This window comes from Vicugna pacos, chromosome 6, assembly GCF_048564905.1.
Source record: "Vicugna pacos chromosome 6, VicPac4, whole genome shotgun sequence".
Classification (NCBI taxonomy): domain Eukaryota; kingdom Metazoa; phylum Chordata; class Mammalia; order Artiodactyla; family Camelidae; genus Vicugna; species Vicugna pacos.
Window position 1 is genome coordinate 10,455,403 of NC_132992.1, and position 19,818 is coordinate 10,475,220.

A 19,818-nucleotide genomic window follows, 5' to 3' on the forward strand; every position below is an offset into this window, starting at 1 on the left:
ACTCAAGTTTCCACGGGCCAAATTGGGCCAGATGCACCAAAGACTTTAATGTACATAACTTTTGAGAGGCAGGGGGAGGAATTCGGTTTGTTTGTTTGTGTATTTATTTATTTTTGAGGGAGGTTCTGGGGATTGAACCCAGGACCCCATGCATGCAAAGCTTGCACTCTACCACTGAGTTATTTCCTTTCCCCAAAATGTGCATAACTCTTGACCCAGTGACTCCTCTGCTAGGGATTTATCCTAAGAAAATAATCAGGCAAGGAAGGGTACAAAGACATGTGTACAAGGTGGTTCGTCAGAGGGTTGCTGAAAAAAGAGTAAAGACAACCTCCAGATTTCCAACGTCAGGGGACAGGTCGAGTGAATCCTAGTACATCAGTGAAGTGGAATCCAGTTAGCTATAAGAAGCAGAGGTGTGGGTCTACACCCCTGTATTTATATGGAATGATAAGTGATGAAACGTGGTTACGGAAGTCTGTATTAACAATAGAGAGCCCTTATCAAGCGCCTACTGGGTGCCAAGCACTGTTCTAAGAACTTCGCAGATACTGACTCGTTTAATCTTCCCAGGGGGATGGTTGGGAAAGAACTGTCACTGACCCCATTTTACGGGAGCTCGAAGAGGTTCTGTGATTTGTCCAAGGCACGTGCTAGTGACTGAGGTGAGACCGTCTCCAGAGCCCCCGTTCCTGAATACCACGATTCTGCTTCCCAGGATGTGTTCTAAAACAAGATAAACGTGTGGGTGGGTGTGTGTAAGGAAGTCTGGGCAGATTGGAATGAGGATATTATTTGAGGCATTAATATAGGATATTTTTTATTTTAAAAAACTTTATGCTGCTGTTTTTCATTTCGCTGAGATAAATTTGCTGTGTAATATTAGAGTTCGTTGCCGCGATTCCGCACAATACCTATGCTTAGGAGGAGGAGGCTGAAGAGTGACTCTTGGACAGTGGGTTGAGCATCACTAGAGTTAATTTAGAAAGAGGATTGAACAGGATCATTTCTGGTTTTTTTTCAGTTTCAAGTCTGTGCCACTTAGCAAGTCTCTTTAATAGTCTTTCTGAATAGTTCAGATAATGTTTTAATTCTATACATGTTGAAGGTATGTTTAAAAATACAAAGGGCCCAGGTAGAGACTACCTTTAATACCGTGGAATGATCCCCAGGATTCTCTTGTTTTTAAATTGCTTGCGAAATGTTTTCCTTTTTCTTGTTTTAAGAAAAGAAAGGGGGAGGGGTGTGTGGAGTGTTTGTTGAACAATCTTCGTTTCTTCTCTGGTCTCATTAAAACTGACATTCTTTATGCCACTGCATTTCACTTAGAAGCTGTTTCCAGACCAGCATCTCCTGGGGTCCACAGGTTTTCAGGACCCGTTGCCACTCTCAGTCCCGCTTCCCTGCCTCTTGGTCCCAAGCACCGCCTTTCCTGGAATGCTCGTCCTGGGGGCTGCGCGAGGGCCTGGCTTCTCTTGCTAGCCTGTCTCCGTGAGTGAGGGTAGCCACGACTCAACAGTGCTTTAAAACTCACCTCAGAGCAGCAGCATCCTCCTCTGCGCGTGGGCGGGGGCTGCAGCTTACCTGCCTCAGTTGGCACTCGCATTGGCCTATCAGGTTGGTGCAGTTATCCCAAGTTTTTAGAAAATGACGTTGATATTCAGAGAACTTTGATGACTTGCTGAAGGTCCCAAAGCCACAATTTAAATACAAATTTGGCCTCAAATTGTGTATTTTCCTGTTTATACTATCCTGACTCGAGGTAATTTACTCAACTGAGTTGCTTTGCTTTCTGTCTTTGGCTCTTTTTCCCTGAAGTTGGGAAGTAAGGGGAGTAAGGGCTTGGACACAAGGGAGGGTGATTTTTCTTTTTAACTGGCAGTTACAATGTGTCCATTTCTGGTGGACAGCACACTGTCCCAGTCATGCATATACATACATACGTTTTCATATTTTTTCATTAAAGGTTATTACAAGATATTGAATATAATTCCCTGTGCTGTACAGAAGAAATTTGTTTTTTATGTTTTTATATATAGTAGTTATCATTTGCAAATCTCAAACTCTCAGATTTACCCTTTCCCAGCCCCTTTCCCCCAGTAACCATAAGATTATTTACTATGTCTGTGAGTCTGTTTCTGTTTTGTAGATGAGTTCATAGTGTCTTTTTTTTAAGATTCCACGTATGAGTGATTCCATACGGTATTTTTCATTCTCTTTCTGGCTTATTTCACTTAAGAATGACAATCTCCAGGTCCATCCATGTAGCTGCAAATGGCATTATTTTCTTTTTTATGGCTGACTAGTATTCCAGTGTATAAATATACCACAACTTCTTTATCCAGTCATCTTTCGATGGACATTTAGGTTGCTTCTATGTCTTGGCTGTTGTTATACAGTGCTGCTATGAACATTGGAGTGAGGAGGGTGATTTTACATTTAGGTAACAATGATATCTGTATTTTATAAACATGAATGCATCTTAGTCTCTCTAGAAAGTAGGTTAACTAGATAAATTTCAGGGTTTAAATACACACACAACACACACACATACACATCCTCTCTTATAGTTTATAAAATGATTCTAGGGTCAGTACTGATTGAAAGAGCACCATGCCCTGACTTGACAGTCCAGAGCCCGATCTCTACCCCTTCTGTGTGGTCACAGATAAAACACAAGTACAGCATCAGTAGAACAAAATACATTGCATTTATTACACATATGTGACAGAGGTTACCATATCAAAGTAGAGTGTGCATGAACAAATTAGAAACACTAATTGATACTGAAAACAGTAAGTGATTAAATTCCACAATGTACAAGATTCTCTTTCAGTTAAAGTGAGAAAGAAAGGGGAAAAAAATCACAGGTTGAATAAATACAGTGATTCCAGCTGGCCCCGTAAGGGCATAAGGCACAAATTAAACCAAGGGATTAGCACATCAGATGCCGTGTGTCTGCCCATCCAAGGACCGGCTCCACCCGGGGCTCCCACACCTCTGCCCGGGTCCTCGGCACCTGCACCTGCGCCCTGGGTCACACTTCCCGGTGTCCGGGCCCCTGTGGACAGGCTTCCCTGCAGCAGAGAAGCACTGCCTCTAATACTTTATGGGTAAATAAAACCTTCATGCTGTAACAAATGATCCTGGCATGAGTAACGTGAAATTTCAGGTCAATGCCCTTTTTCAAAACTCCCCACCGAAGTCTAGTAAAACAGAAAATAAATTGTGAGGGAATTCTCCTGACAGGACTCAGTGTCAACGTGGAAAGCTGACGACGGCCCAGTACAGCAGGGTACCCTGGTATGGGGTTTGAAATATGACCTTGAAACTGCTCTCTCCTGCCCTCCCTCTCCACCTCCACTTTGCTTCAGGTTTTTGAAGTGGATCAGAACCTCAGCAGTTTCCACTGGGGTTTAAACTGTGTACAGGAGGAAGCAACCATCAGCTCTGTTCAGACTTCCAGCTGCAGGGTTCCCGGGCCTTTGTCCATCTGTGAAAAGTGCATGTCTCTGAGTGCTTAAGTCAGAGTTTTCTTCATGGTTAACTCCAGGACTCGTGTGTACGGGGTATAGTTCCTGGAAGGCATGGCGATTTCGCGGGTCCTGCCTGTTTGGCTGAGAAATGAGAAAAGGCAGGTCAGGAGGATGAAACAAAACTTTCCATACGCTTCACACGGTCAGACAGCTCTAGGAAATCCTCCTTCAGCAGTTAGACAGCAGTAACATGGCTGAATATTTCAGTTAAATATTCTAAGAGGGATGATTATTTTTAGTAACCCTTAAAAGCTATACTAGGCACTAATGATTCAGAAAAATAAAAAGCATGCATTCAGGGAACCCATAATTCGGTGGGAAAGATCTGTTCTGAAATAGTTGTAATGTGATGCGTTCGGTGCTGATGGGGACATCAGGTCCTCTGCACTTGCTTGTTGGGCTCAATACCCCCCCTTCTCCACCCCACTCGGGAGCCCTGGGAAGCAGGCCTGAAGGTCAGCATCAGTGGGCTCCCTCACCCTTCAGCTTCCAGATGGTTTGGACCAGCTGGGAGATGGTAGCAGGGGGTGGGAGAGTGGAGCACAGGGAGGCCAGGACATCTGTGCCCCCCAGCCCAGGCTGCAGCTAGGTAGTTGGCCACGTCCCTGTAGCAGGACCACAGCTACAGCTCTGCTTTCCCTCTTCTCCCTGGTCTTTCCCTGCAAAGAGCTCACAATGACAGTGGCAGAAGACGAGGCCCGGGGGAGAAGACCCTGTGTGCCCTGCCAAGGCGTTCAGAATGGGACAGAGAGCCGTTTCTAAAGGTTTCTAAGGAGGGGCAGGACATGCTCCTATTTTTATTCTAGCAAGACTCCTTGGCACCTCCAAGGGTTGACGGCAGAGGGGTTAGTCTGGAGGCAGACTGTTGTTTGGGAGAGTCTGGCTATTTAGGAGGTGGGAGTGAGATCATGAACTCTTTAACAGTAGCCCTGGAGGTGAAGTAGCAAGGAAAGGTTAGGGAGATATTTGAGAGACAGAATTAACAGGACTTGGTGACTAAGATTGAGAAAATAGCCCATTTTTTCCCTCCTGGACATGCAACTGCTTTTCCCAGCCTCCCTTGCAATTTGGTGGGCCAGAAATTATTTCTATTACTTCCACGTTTAGCCCATAAAAACCTTCTACATAATCCTCCACGCTCAATCTCTTCACTTTCATGCAGAGGATACAGTAGTGGACCCAAGAGGACCCCAAAGTCCAGGCAGGGTAGCTAGCTGGAAGAATCCCAGGTTCCCGAATGACCGTGTTGGGTGAGAGCCATGTCCGTCAGCCGTGGACTCTGATCAGTATTTTGTTAATCCATCGAGATTTACGCGCTTTTTGCTACACCAACTTCATTCCTTATTCCAACTAATGCAACGACCAGTTGCACATATGAGATGGAAGAGTCAACCCCCTGTCCCCTGACGTTCCGTGTCCACTCATTCACAAAGTGCTATCTACCTCCATAACTACTGTTTGTCATCTGTCTTCTTTTCTCCTTCAGCCACTGCCATAGTTCAGGCTCATAATTACCTTTGAACATGAGAATGTTAGTGTAAATGGTTTCCCTGCCTCCAGGTCTATCCATTTTGCTATCAGAGATTTTCCTAAAAGAGCAGTTGGAGCCTTTTATTTTACTTAATTTTTTTGTTGATTTCTCAAGCTTCACTGAGGTATAATTGACAAATAAAATGGTAATATATTTAATGCGTACAACCTGATGATTTGATATACATATACATTGGGTAAAGATTCCTACAGTTAGATGACAGATGTGCTAACTGACCTCACATAGTGACTTTTTGGTTATTAATAATATCTAAGATCTCTTAGCAAATTTCAACTATACAATACATTATTATTATTATTTTATCAAAGTAGTTACAATGTGTCAATTTCTGGTGTACAGCACAATGTCCCATTCATGCATATACATACATATATTCATTTTCATATTCCTTTTCATTAAAGGTTATTACAAGATACTGAATATAGTTCCTTGTGCTATACAGCAGAAACTTGGGGTTTTTTTAAAATCTGTTTTTATATATAGCAGCTAACATTTGCAATCTCAAACTCCCAAATTTATCCCTTCCCACCCCCTTTCCCCAGTAACCATAAGATTGTTTACTAAGTCTGCAAGTCTGTTTCTGTTTTGTAGATGAGTTCATAGTGTCCTTTTTTCTTTTTTGTTTTTTTTAAGATTCCACATATGAGTGATACCATATGGTATTTTTCTTTCTCTTTCTGGCTTCACTTAGAATGATGATCTCTAGGTCCATCCATGTTGCTGCAAATGGCATTATTTTATTCTTTTTTTATGGCTGATAGTATTCTATTGTATAAATATACCACAGCTTCTTTATCCAATCGTCTGTCAATGGACATTTGGGTTGTTTCCATGTCTTGGTTATTGTATATAGTGCTGCTGTGAACACTGGGGTGCATGTATCTTTTCGAACTAGAGTTCTCTCCGGGTATATGCTCAGGAGTGGGATTGCTGGATCATATGGTAAGTCTAATTTTAGTTTTTTGAGGAATCTCCGTACTGTTTCCCATAATGGCTGCACCAAACTGCATTCCCACCAGCAGTGTAGGAGGGTTCCCTTTTCTCCACAGCCTCTCCAGCTTGTATTATTTGTGGACTTTTGAATGATGGCCATTCTGACTGGTGTGAGGTGATATCTCATTGTAGTTTTGATTTTCATTTCTCTGATAATTAGTGATAACGAGCATTTTTTCATCTGCCTATTGGCCGTTTGTATGTATACACTGGAGAACTGCCTGTTTAGTTCTTCTGCCCATTTTTGGATTGGGTTGTTTGGTTTTTCGTTAAGTTGTATGAGCTGTTTATATATTCTGGAAATTAAGCCTCTGTCAGTCGTATCATTGGCAAACATTTTCTCCCTTCCTGTAGGTTGTCATTTTGTTTTGCTTATGGTTTCCTTTGCTGTGCAAAAGCTTGTAAGTTTAATTAGGTCCCATTTGTTTATTTTTGCTCTTACCTCTATTGCCTGGGAAGACTGCCCTAGGAGAACATTGCTAAGATCTATGTCAGAATGCTTTGCCTATGCTTTCTTCTAGGGGATTTATCATGTCTTGTCCTATATTTAAGTCTTTAAACCATTTTGAGTTTATTTTTGTATATGACGTGAGGGAGTGTTCTGACTTCATTGGTTTACATGCAGCTGTCCAGCTTTCCCAACAGCTGAAGAGACTGTCTTTTCTCCATTTTATGTTCTTACCTCCTTTGTTGAAGATTAATTGACAGCAGGTCTCTAGGTTTATTTCTGGGCTCTATTCTGTTCCACTGATCCATGTGTCTGTTTTGATGCCAATACCACGTTATTTTATAGCTCTATAGTATCGTGTGAAGTCCGGGAGGGTTATTCCTCCAGCTTCATTCTTTTCCTTCAATATTGCTTTGGCAATTCTGGGTCTTTTGTGATTCCATATAGATAGGCTTGTTTGTTCTAGTTCTGTGGAAAATGTCCTGGGTAATCTGATAGGGATCATATTAAACCTATGGATGGCCTGAGGCAATTTGGCCATTTTAACAAAGTTGATTCTTCCAATCCAAGAGCATGGGCTACCTTCCCATTTCTTTAAGTCCTCTTTAATTTCCTAGTCAGTGTTGTGTAGCTCTCCACGTGTAAGGCTTTCACCTCCTTGGTCAGATTTATTCCTGAGTATTTTATTGTTTTGGATGCGATTTAAAAAGGGATTGTTTCTTTACTTTCTTTTCCTGCTAATTCATTGTTAGTGTAAAGAAATGTAACTGATTTTGTATGTTAATGTTGTATCCTGCTACCTTGCCAAATTCTTTTATTGGCTCTAGTGGTTTTTGTGTGGAACTTTTAGGGTTTTCCATATATAATATCATGTCATCTGCATATAGTCTTTTCCTGGCCTGACTGCTGTGGCTAGGACTTCCAAGACTATGTTGAATAGAATTGGTGAGAGTGGGCATCTTTGTCTTGTTCCAGATTTTTCACTGTTGAGTATTATGCTGGCTGTGTATTATTGTTCTTAAAACTCTTTAAAGGGTCCCCCTTGCTTCTTGAATGGAATCTAAACTCCTCTGCATGGTGTAAAGGCCTCCACCATCTACTGTCAGATCTCCTGCCTGGCCTCGCTAAGAAACACAGCTCTCCTCACTGACCACACCGCTGCACAGCTCTGCCATCCTCAGCTGTCCCCTCTGTCTTGAATGCTTCCCTTGTCAAATCCATCTGATGAATTCCTGCCAACATTTGAAGACTCAAGCCAAACATCTCCTCCTGTATGACAATTTCCCCAATTCCCCACAGCAGTGATAAAAATGATCATTCCTTTCTTTATGTGCTCTCAGTTTTCCTGAGCAGTGCTGCTCAATTTTCTGCTTCTATGAGGTGCACTTTTGCTAAACTGTCCCATCAGTAACACATCCCCCTCCCCTTCATTACCCCGCAGCGATTTTCAACGATGGATGGTAAACAGCTTCTAAAACGGGGTGGGTTAGAAGCTTGGAGGGGATGTTAAACTTCACATGCCTCTCCCTGGGAGATTCAATACGTCTTTTCCAAGCTCTCCCCTCCCCCCTACACAGCTTGAAAATGACTGTTGCCGAGGCTCCTGACACACAACAGGAAGCAGCTCACTGCACCACTGGTCTACATGTCCTCTGCTACTTATACTTCCATGAAGGGTGAAAACCATGTCTCACTTATCTTCATGACCCCAGGAGCTCACTCGGGCCAGGCACAGAGCTATCTCTACACGTACAGATGACAAAGGGGACCAGAGCACGAGGGATTTCGAGGACTCAGTGGTCAGAGTGTCCGCTTCATGTGCCACAGAGAGGAATGCACAGGATCTGGCAATGCAGGGGGCCCCCGTGACCTGCCCAGGCAGTTCAGGGGAATGCCAGGGGCAGAAGCCAGGTAGCAGTTTGTGCCAACTCCTGTGAAAATTCCACATAACAGAAATAGTCTCTGGTGACAGTATCCTAAAAGCCCATAAAATGCAGAAATATTTATAAAGGTGGACCCTCTGGGTTTCCAAAACAGGCCCTCATATCCCAACCTTTCAAAAAGAAGTGAGGTATTTTATTTAGTTGATCACTAGGAAACAAGAGCGTTTTAAGAACACAGATAATTTCACCCACAGAACCGAAATGCAGCCATTTTCTTTAACACATTAAGGCTATTGTTAACCTTTTATTAATCCATAAAGGGGCAGTTCCCTCGGGGGTGAAATGAAAGCAGAGTCAGCAAATAAAGCCACAACAAAAGGCTACTTTGTGTTCTGGTCTCTACAAGAGAAACATGAAGATGTAGGCATTTTAAAGCGCTTACTATGTGTCAGGCACTTATGACCACAAGGAATATTTTTCATTAAAGCATACCTATTAACAAGACATAATTTATGAGCTTGCTGGAAATGGAGTTTCACTAAGGGGCAAGGGAAAGAGAAGTCTCTTTTCTCTGGGTATTTTGTTTTTCACCCTGTGAATGAAGGCTGCTGACCTGAAGTTGCTCTCAATGGTGTTAATTAATATCTATCAAACTTCTCAAATCAAACTTTTTTTTTTTTAATAGGAATTGAAAAGCCCCTGAAATCCCGGTGAGAGCTTTCGCACCCCTGGCCTCTCTCTTTGCTCCATTATAAGACCTTTGCTTTCCAGAAATCTATGTAACGCAAGTGAGACGAAGGAGGGGAAGACTGTAAATTAGCACTGGTCTCACGTAGCTGGTGCGGTGGGAACGGAAAGGCATGAAGCAAGTCATGAAGGAAAAAGCCAGCTGTGTATGGCTGAATGAGTCCAGGAGCAAAGCAGTTCATGGCTCAAAGGTGACTGCGGTACAGTGAGCTTAGGTAACCAGGAAAAGGGCTGGCAGCACCCACAGAAAGATGAAAATGTGGCCCCTACTCTGGGCATGCTATGCCTGTCCTGTATCTCACTTAATCATCTCAGCAAGTTTGGGGAGAATTAATTTCAAAATCTCATTCTAGGTGAGGAAAACAGGTTCAAAGAGTTTAGGAGTTTGTCCAAAGCTGTAGATGTAGCAAGAGGCAGATCCAGGATCCAAACCCAGGTCTAGTTTCCAAACCACCACACTTGTCGTTGTTGGATTATAAAGTAGTTGTATTTTCAAATTTTTGTGGTTTTTTAAAAAACTGAAGCATAGTTAATTTACAGTGTTAATTTCTGGTCTATAGCATAGTGATTCAGTTTTATATATATATACACACACACACACATATACAAATAAATATATTTATATATATCATATATATATTGTTTTTCAGATTTTTAACATGCTTTTAACACCTTTATTGTGGTATGCGTCCTGTATAATAAACTACACGTATTTCAGATGTTCAATTTGATAAATTTTGATGGATCTATACACCCATGAAACCGCTGCCACAATCAAGATAGCTAACATTTCTATCACTCCCCAAGAGGTATAATTTTCAAACTCCCAATTTATCCCTTCCCACCCCCTTCCCTCCCTGGTAACCATAAGTTTGTTTTCTATATTTGTGAATCTGTTTCTGTTTTGTAAATAAGTTCATTTGTCTTTTTTTTTTTTGGATTCCACATAATAAGTGATATCATATGGTATTTTTCTTTCTCTTTCTGGCTTACTTCACTTAGAATGACAGTCCCAAGGTCTATTTATGTTGCTGCAAATGGCATTATTATTATTTTTAATTGAGTTATAGTCATTTTACAATGTTGTGTCAAATTCCAGTGTAGAGCATGATTTTTCAGTTATACATGAACACACATATATCCATTGTCACATTTTTTTTCGCTGTGAGCTACCACAAGATCTTGTATATATTTCCCTGTGCTATACAGTATAATCTTGTTTATCTATTTGGCATATGCCTGTCAGTATCTACAAATTTTGAACTCCCAGTCTGTCCCTTCCCACCCCCCGCCCGCCTGGCAACCACAAGTTTGTATTCTATGTCTATGAATCTGTCTGTTTCTGTTTTGAATTTATGTTCTTTTTTTTTAGATTCTGCATATGAGCGATCCTATATGGTATTTTTCTTTCTCCTTCTGGCTTACTTCACTTAGAATGACATTCTCCAGGAGCATCCATGTTGCTGCAAATGGCGTTATGTTATCGTTGAACCACATCTTCTTTATCCAGTCATCTGTCGATAGACATTTAGGGTGTTTCCATGTCTTGGCTATTGTAAATAGTGCTGCTGTGAACATTGGGGTGCAGGTGTCTTTTAGAAGTAGAGTCCCTTTTCTCCACAGCCTCTCCAGCATTTGTCATTTGTGGACTTTTGAATGATGGCCATTCTGACTGGTGTGAGGTAATACCTCATTGTAGTTTTGATTTGCATTTCTCGGATAATTAGTGATAACGAGCATTTTTTCATGTGCTTATTGATCATTTGTATTTCTTCCTTGGAGAATTGCTTGTTTAGGTCTTCTGCCCATTTTTGGATTGGGTGGTTTGTTTTTTTCTTATTAAGTTGTATGAGCTGCTTTATATATTCTGGAGATCAAGCCTTTGTCAGTTTCTTCATGCAAATGGCATTATTTTATTATTTCTTATGGCTGAGTAGTATCCCATTGTATGAATATACCACAACTTCTTTATCCAGTCATCTGTTGATGAACATTTAGGTTGCTTCCATGTCTTGGCTATTGTAAATAGTGCTGCTATGAACATTGGGATGCATGTATCTTTTCAAATTAGAGTTCCCTCTGGATATATGCCCAGAAGTGGGATTGCTGGATCACATAGTAAGTCTGTTTTTAGCCTTTTGAGGAATCTCTATACTGTTTTCCACAATGGCTGCACCAAACTGCATTCCCACCAGCAGTGTAGGAGGGTTCCCTTTTCTCTACAGCCTCTCCAGCATTTATTGTTTGTGGCCTTTTGAATGATGGCTAATCTGACTGGTTTAAGGTGATACCTCATGGTTGTTTTGATCTGCATTTTTCTGATAATTAGTGATATTGAGCATTTTTTCATGTGCCTATTGGCAGTTTGTGTGTCTTCATTGGAGAATTGTTTGTTTCAGTCTTCTGCCCACTTTTGGATTGGGTTGTTTGTTTGTTTTTTTTTTTTTTTGTTATTAAGCTGTATGAGCTGTTTATATATTCTGGAATTTAAGCCCTTGTCAGTCTCATCGTTTGTAAATATTTTCTCCCATTCTGTAGGTTGTCTTTTTGTTTTGCTTATGGTTTCCTTTGCTGTGCAAAAGCTTGTAAGTTTAATTAGGTCCCATTTGTTTATTTTTGCTTTTATTTCTGTTGCTTGGGGAGACTGCCCTAGGAGAACATTGCTATGATTTATGTCAGAGAAGGTTTTGCCTGTTTTCTTCTAGGAGATTTATCATATCTTGTCCTATGTTTAAATCTTTAATCCATTTTGAGTTTATTTTTGTGTATAGTCTGAGGGAGCATTCTTACTTCACTAATTTACATGCAGCTGTCCAGTTTTCCAAACACCACTTGCTGAAGAGACTGTCTTCTCTCCACTGTATGCTCTTGCCTCCTTTGTCAAAGTTTAATTGACCAAAAGTTTGTGAGATTATATCTGGGCTCCCTGTTTTGTTCCATTGATCCATACGTCTCTTTTTATGCCCATACCATGCTGTCTTGATTACCGTAGCTCTGTAGTCTTAAGTTTGAGAGGGTCATGCCTCCACCTTCATTCTTTTTCTTCAGTATTGCTTTGGCAATTCTGGGTCTTTTGTGATTCCATACAAATTTTAGGATTATTTGTTTTAGTTCTGTGAAAAATGTCCTGGGTAATTTGATATGGATTGCATTAAATCTGTAGATTGCTTTGGGTAGTATGGCCATTTTAACAGTATTAATTCTTGCAATCCAAGAACATGGGCTATCTTCATTTCTTTAAGTCATCTTTAATTTCTTTAGTCAGTGTTTTGTTGTTCTCTGCATACAGTCTTTCAATTACTTGGTCAGATTTATTCCTAAGCATTTCATTATTTTGGATGTAATTTTAAAAGGGATTATTTCTTTACTTTTCTGATATTTCATTGTTAGTGTAAAGAAATGCAACTGATATCTGTATGTTAATCTTGTATCCTGCTACCTTGCCGAATTCTTTTATTAGCTGTGGTAGTTTTTGTGGGAAGCCTTTAGGGTTTCTATATGTAGTATCATGTTATCTGCACATAGTGACAGTTTTACCTCTTCTCTTCCAATTTGGATCCCATTTATTTCTTTTTCTTGCTGACTGCCATGGCTAGAACTTCCAGTACTATATTGAATAGAAGTGGTGAGAGTGGGCATTCTTGTCTTGTTCTAGGTTTTTAAGGGGAAGGCTTGCAGCTTTCACCCTTGAGCATTATGCTGGCTGTAGGTTTGTCATAAATAGCTTTTATTATGTTGATATGGTCCCTCTATACCCACTTTGGTAAGAGTTTTTATCATAAATGGGTGTTTGAATTTTATTAAATGCTTTTCCTGCATCTGTTGAGATATATCATGTGATTTTTGCCCTTTTTCTTTTTGATGTGGTGTGTCACGTTGATTGATTTACGTATGTTGAACCACCCTTGTGTTTGGGTGTTCTTTATATTTGCCATCTCTTTGCTAAAAACTTAGCTCTCTGTGACTATAATTCTCTTCAGTTCTCTGAACATCTTCACCATCATTACTCCAAACTCTCTCGGATAAATGGCTTGTCTCCTCATCACTTATTTCTTCTTCTGGGATTTTGTCTTGTCCCTTGGCCTGGGAGATATTCCTCTGCTGCGTCATATTCTCTTTCTATTTGTATTTTTAGGTAGGTTACATTTCTTGACCTTGGAGAAGTGTCCCTCTGTGGGAGACGTCTCATGCATCCCAGCAGTACACTCCTCTCTTGTCACCCAAGGGCAAGGGTCCAGCCGGTCCCAGGGGAGAGTCTCACCTGGGTTTGTGGATTCCTTCCACAGGCTTTGGGATTGTTTTCTTATTTCTGGTATCTGCCCCTGGTGGATGAGGCTGGGACTAGAGGCTTATGCAGGGTTCCTGGCAGGAGGAGCCTGCCCACTGCTGGGTGAGGCTTGGCCTGGACCTCTGGTGAGTAGGGCTGTGTTCCCACCGTGTATGTTGTTTGGCCTGAGGCTTCCCAGCCCTTAACCTTACAGGCTGTTGGGTGGGGCTGGGTCTTGGTGCTAATGATCCAATCAAGATGTCAGCCTCCAGGAAAGCTCAGGTAGATGAACACTCCCTGAATGTGCACTACCAGCTTTTATGTCCCCTGGGTGAGCCAAGCCTTCCCCTACCTCCCCAGGAGACCTTCCAAAACAAGCAGGCAGGCCTGGCCCAGGTTCCTATGAAATCACTGCCTCTGCCCTTGGACCTGGTGCATGCAAGATTCTGTGTACACTTATCAAAAGAATGAAGTCTGTTTCCCTTACTCCTGTGGGGCTCCTGGAGATAAGCCCCACTGGCCTTCGAAACCAGATGTCCTGGGGGTCTCCTCCTCCCAATGTAGGAACCGTGGGGTGGGGAGCCTGATGTGGGACTCAGAACTCTTGCTCCTGTGGGTGCGTCTCTGTGACTTAATTACTCTGCAGCTTGTGGGTCACCCACCAAAGGGGCATGGGGCCCAATTATACTGTGAGCACGCCCCTCCTACTGTCCTGCTGTAGTTTCCTCTTTATGTTTCCAGTTGAAGATCTTGTTCGCTAGGTTCCAGTCTTTTTTTTTCCAATGGTTGTTTAGCAGTCAGTTGTGGTTTTGCTGTAGCTGTGAGGAGAGGCAAGCTCCTGGTCCTGATACTCTACCATCTTGGGATGTTCTTTCAGATTCTTTTTCATTAAAAGTTATTACAACCTATTAAATATACTTCCCTGTGGTATACAGTAGGACCCTGTTTATCTATTCTGTATATAGTAGTTTGTATCTGCTGATCCCAAACTCCCAATTTATCCCTCTCCTACCCCCTTTCCTCTGTGATAACCAAAGGTTGGTTTTCTCCGAGTCTGTTTTGTAAATAAGTTCATTTTTTTTAGATTCCACATATAAGTGATATCATATGATATTTGTCTTTCTCTGACTTACTTCACTTAGATGGACCGGAGATTACCATACTATGTTGTTGCAAATGGCTGTGTAGTACTACACACACACACACACACACACACACCCATCTTCTTTATCCAGTCATCTGTCAACATTTAGGTTGCTTCTGTGTCTTGCTTATTGTAAATGGTGCTTCTATGAACACTGGGGTGCATGTATCTTTTCGAATTAGCTTCCTCCAGATACATGTCCAGGAGTGGGATTGCTGGATCATACGGTAAGTCTATTTTGAGTTTTTTTAAGGGATTGCCATACTGTTCTCCCTAATGGCTGCACCAAACTACACTCCCACCAAAAGTGTAGAAGGGTTCCCTTTTCTCCACACCCTCTCCAGCATTTATCATTTGTGGACTTTTGAATGATGGCCATTCTGACTAGTGTGAGGTGATACTTTACTGTAGTTTTGATTTGCATTTCGCTGATAATAAGCACTATTGAGCATCTTTTTATGTGCCTTTTGGCCATTTATATATCTTCACTGAAGAACTATTTCTTTAGGTCTTCTCATTTTTTGATTGGGTGCTTTTTTTGTTACTAAGTTGTATAGGCTGTTTGTATATTCTGAAGTTAAGCCCTTGTCAGTCACATTGTTTCCAAATATTTTCTCCCAATCCATAGGTTGTCTTTTTATTTTGTTTAAGTTTTCCTTTGCTGTGCAAAAGCTTATAAATATAATTAGGTTCCATTTCTTTATTTTTGCTTTTATTTCTATTGCCTGGGAAGGCTGCCCTTGGAGAACATTGCTACAATTTATATCAGACAATGTTTTGACTACATTCTCTTCTATGAGGTTTATGGTGTCCTGTCTTACGTTTAAGTCTTCAAGCCGTTTGAGCTTATTTTTGTGTTTGGTGTGAGGGAGTGTTCTAACTTCACTGATTTACATGTGGCTGTCCAGCTTTCCCAACACCACTTGCTGAAGAGACTGTCTTTTCTCCACTGTATATTCTTGCCTCCTTTGTCAAAGAGTAATTGACTGTAGGGGTGTGGGTTTATTTTGGGGCTCTCTGTTTTGTTCCATTGATCCATATGTCTGTTTCTGTGCTAATCCATGTGGTTTTAATTACTATAGCTTTGTAATATTATCTACAGTATATAGTATTGTCTGAAGTATGGGAGGGTTACACCTCCACCTTCATTTTCTTCAGTATTGCTTTGGCAATTCTGGGATTTTTGTGGTTCCATATAGATTTTGGGATTAGTTGTTCTAGTTCTGTGAAAAATGTCCTGAGTAATTTGATATGGATTACATTAAATCTGTAGATTGCTTTGGGTGGTATAGCAATTTAACAGTATTAATTCTTGTAATCTAAGAGCATGGGACATCTTTCCATTTCTTTAAATCATCTCTAATTTTGTTAATCTTTGTTTTATATTTTTCCATGTGTAAGACTTTCACCTCCTTGATCAGGTTTATTCCTAAGTTTTTTTTTATGCAATTTTAAAAAGGATTGTATTTTTTTAACTTCTCTGATATTTCACCTACTGTAAGGAAATGCAACAGATTTCTGTATGTTAATCTTGTATCCTGCTACCTTGCTGAATTCATTTATCAGCTTTAGCAGTTTTTGTGTGGAGTCTTTAGGGTTTTCTATATGAAGTATTATGTCATTTGTGTATAGTGACAGTTTTACCTCTTCTCTTCCAAGTTGGATCCTGTTTATTTCTTTTTCTTGCTGATTCCTATGGCTAGGACTTCCAATATTATGTTGAACAGAAGTGGTGAGAGTGGGAAGCCTTGTCTTGTTCTGAATTTTAGGGGGAAGGCTTTCAACTTTTCACCATTGAGTGTTATGCTGGCTGTGGGTTTGTCATAAATAGCTTTTACTCTGTTGAGATATGTTCCCTCTATACCCACTTTGGTAAGAGTTTTTATCATGAATGGATGTTGAATTTTATCAAATGCTTTTTCTACATCTGTTGAGATAATCATGTGGTTTTTGCCCTTTTTGTGGATGTGGTATATTACATTGATGGATTTGCTTATGTTCAACCATCCTTGTGTCCCTGGGATGAATTCAGCTTGATAACAGCATATGATCTTTTGTATGTGTTGTTGGATACAGTTTGCTAATATTTTTGTTGAGAATTTTTACATCTATATTCATCAAAGTTATTGGCCCACAATTTTCCTTTTTGATAGTGTCTTTGGTTTTGATATCAGAGTGATGGCGGCTTCATAGGAGTTTGGGAGTGTTCCTTCCTCTTCAGTCTTTTGGAATAGTTTGAGCAGGACTGGTATAAGATCTTTGTATGTTTGGTAGAATTCCCCAGTGAAGCCATCTGTTCCTGGACTTTCGTTTGCAGGGAGTTTATTACTGATTTTGTTTCACTTCTAGTGATCAGTCTGTTCAAATTATCTATTTCCTGTTGATTCAATTTTAGTGGGCTGTGTGTTTCTAGAAACTTGTCCAATTTGTTGGCATATAATTGTTTATAGTATTCTTTAATGGTTCTTTGTATTTCTGTGGTATTATTGGCTGTCATTTTCCTCTTTCATTTATTTTGAGTCCTTTCTCTTTTTGGTGAGCCTGCTGAGAGGATTATAGATTTTGTTTACTCTTTCAAAAAAACAGCTCTTGGTTTCTTTCTTTCCTTCTGCTGACTTTACGTTTTGTTTGTTCTTCTTTAATTCTTATAGGTGTTAGGTTAGGTTATTTGAGATTTTTCTTAATTTTTGAGGAAGCCTGTATCACCATGAATTTCCCTCTTATATGCTACACCCTGTAGATTTTGTGTGGTTGTGTTTTCAATGTAATTTCTCTCAAGGGATTTTTTAATTTCCCTTCCTTTTGATTTCACCATTGCCCACTGTTTGGTTTTTTTTCCAGTAGCATGTTGTTTAGTCTCCTTGCAATCATTTTTTCTCATTTCTCTTTCTATGGTTGACTTCTAGTTTCATGACATAGTGGTCAGAAAAGATGCTTCAGATAGAGGCTTGTTTTGTGTCTGAGTATGTAGACTATCCTAGAGAATGTTCCATGTGCACTGGAAAAGAATGTATACATTCTAGGTTTTTTGGATGTAATGTCCTGAAACTACGAATTAAGTCTGACTGTTCTATTGTGGTCATTTAGGAGCTCTGTTGCCTTACTGATTTTCTGCCTGGGAAAGCTGTCCAGTGATGGGGTGTTAGTTTCCTCCTATTACTGTATTCCCATCAGTCTCTCCATGTCTGTTAGTGTTTGTTTTATGTATTTAGGTGCTCCTGTATTAGGTGCGTATATGTTAACGAGTATAATATTTTCTTTATATAATGATAAAAGGATCAATACAAAATGTCCTTTATCTTTATGACCTTGAAAAGTCTATTTCATCTGACAAGAGTATTGGTACCCACACTGTCTTGTTATTTCCATTTGCATGCAGTATCTTTTTCCATCCCCTCACTTTCAGTCTAGTGTCCTTTGCCCTCAAGTGAGTCACTTGGAGGCAGTGAATTGTAGGCTCTTGTTTTTATTATCCAGTCTGCCATTCTGTCTTTTGATTGGAGCATTTAACCCATTGACATTTACAGTAATTACTGATAGATGTGTTTATTACCATCTTAAATCTTGTTTCCCAGTTGTTGTTGTTGTATTTCTTCGTTTCCTTTTGTTTTTCCTTTTGTGGTTTGATGATTTTCTTTTGTATTATGCTTTTTTTTTTTTTCTTTTTGGCTTTTCTGACCTTTCTGTTTTTAATTCATGGTTACCCTTGTTTTCAAGTATTTTAACCCATTACTGTATCTACTTGCTTTAGACTGCTAGTAATACATCCTAAAAAGAACAAAAAAATCTACATTTCCTTGGTCCCGTCTCCCACATTTTATGATTTTGATGCCCTCTTTTACATCTTCATGTTGATTCTTTTACTGTTCGTTGTAGTTATCACATTTCCAATTGTGTTATTTTCCCTTTTCTATAGATTCTTGCTTCTTTTCTATTTACAGAAGACCTTTCATCTGTTGAGCATTTTAAAACTACAAATGTTATCACGCTAGGACTCCAAAGGCATGGTTCCAATCCCAGCTGTGTGGCTGTTAGTGAATCACTTTCTCTCTCTGGGCCTCAATTTTGCTGTCTACAAAACATGGAGATAAAACTAGACCAGGAGGTTCTAATTTGATTTTGATTTTGACCGCGGAGGTCTTTATTCAAGCAAAATCTTACTTGGCATCTGTCATATAAAGCACACTAAAAGCTGGGTTTCTCGGGTTGTTTGTTTTTGGCAGGGAGGGTCCCCCGCTCCTTGCCTCCTCACCCCCGGTGCCTCTCCCAGAGCCCCAGCACAGAGCACGTGGTTCCCAGAAGCACAGGTGGTGCACGGCCCTCAATTCCCTCTCGCCACCCAGGCACGCACGGCATCCTTCACATAGTAGGCATTTGATAAATATTTGTGCGGAAACGAATGAAACATTACTCTGCCTTTTCGGAAATGTGGATACGTAGTTTTCATTTCCTCTGCTGATTGACCCAGGTAGTTAAAGTGCTAAGATGGATCCTGGGGGAAACCAAATGTTACGTTTATGGAAAAGCTGCTTTTAGATACTGAAGTGGCTTCCAAGTTCACTGTGGCCATAAGTTAAGAGTCTGTCAGCACTTCCATTATGAAAACCGCTTTGTGGTTTCATAACTTCGCCATAAAAGTTTGCTTCAGGCTCTCCTTCAGCATAAAAATTGAAAACCTTGTTTTAAGCCAAAATGTGGGAATTAGAAAACAAACAATTTATTGGTTTCAGACATAGTTTTGTACCTGTCTTAACCAAACAAGATTTATTATGTGGGCAATTAAAGGGGACTAAGCCACTTGGTTCTTGAAAAATAAATAGTTTGGCCAATAATAGTTTGGCCAATTTTCCTTTTTTTTTTTTTTTAAATCTTTTAAAAGGAGTCCCTGAACGTGATCAGACATTCTTTTGGGTCTTATTTTTATCAAGTACTTTGTCCCCTGAATTGATGAGACCTGGAGTCTATTTACATATTCTTTTCCCTTCTTTTTTCAACATTTCCTGCTAATTATAGCAGAATGATAAAACTGTCTTGTTTTCAACCAGAAAGTGAGCAGCGTAAAGGAGAACAATGTCAAAGAAAGACTTTAATGCTGCTTTTGGTAAAAACTTAAGAGAATGGCAAGTGGCTCATTTTAATGGACAAAAAAGCCAACATCAGTAATGAATGAAATAGGGAAATGGGACACTGTTAGACAATGTTTGAGCTGGTTAGACCTCAGAAGTCACATAGTCAAATCACCGATTTA

At 40.2% G+C, this 19,818-nt stretch overlaps 1 protein-coding gene and 1 long non-coding RNA gene across 5 annotated transcripts in view; one reads left to right on the forward strand and one right to left on the reverse strand.

Moving 5' to 3' along the window:
• Window positions 1–19,818, forward strand: part of LOC140696775 (uncharacterized) — a 231,854-nt gene that overhangs the window by 208,857 nt on the left and 3,179 nt on the right. The gene's annotated exons all lie outside the window — the stretch shown is intronic.
• MYZAP (myocardial zonula adherens protein) overlaps window positions 2,692–19,818 on the reverse strand; it is a 105,545-nt gene continuing 88,418 nt past the window's right edge. For both annotated transcript variants that reach the window (XM_072962346.1, XM_006210965.4), the window contains exon 13: window positions 2,692–3,617. In XM_072962346.1, coding sequence (XP_072818447.1) covers window positions 3,521–3,617 — 97 coding nt within the window. In that variant the 3' untranslated portion in view covers window positions 2,692–3,520. The remainder of the gene's footprint in view (window positions 3,618–19,818) is intronic.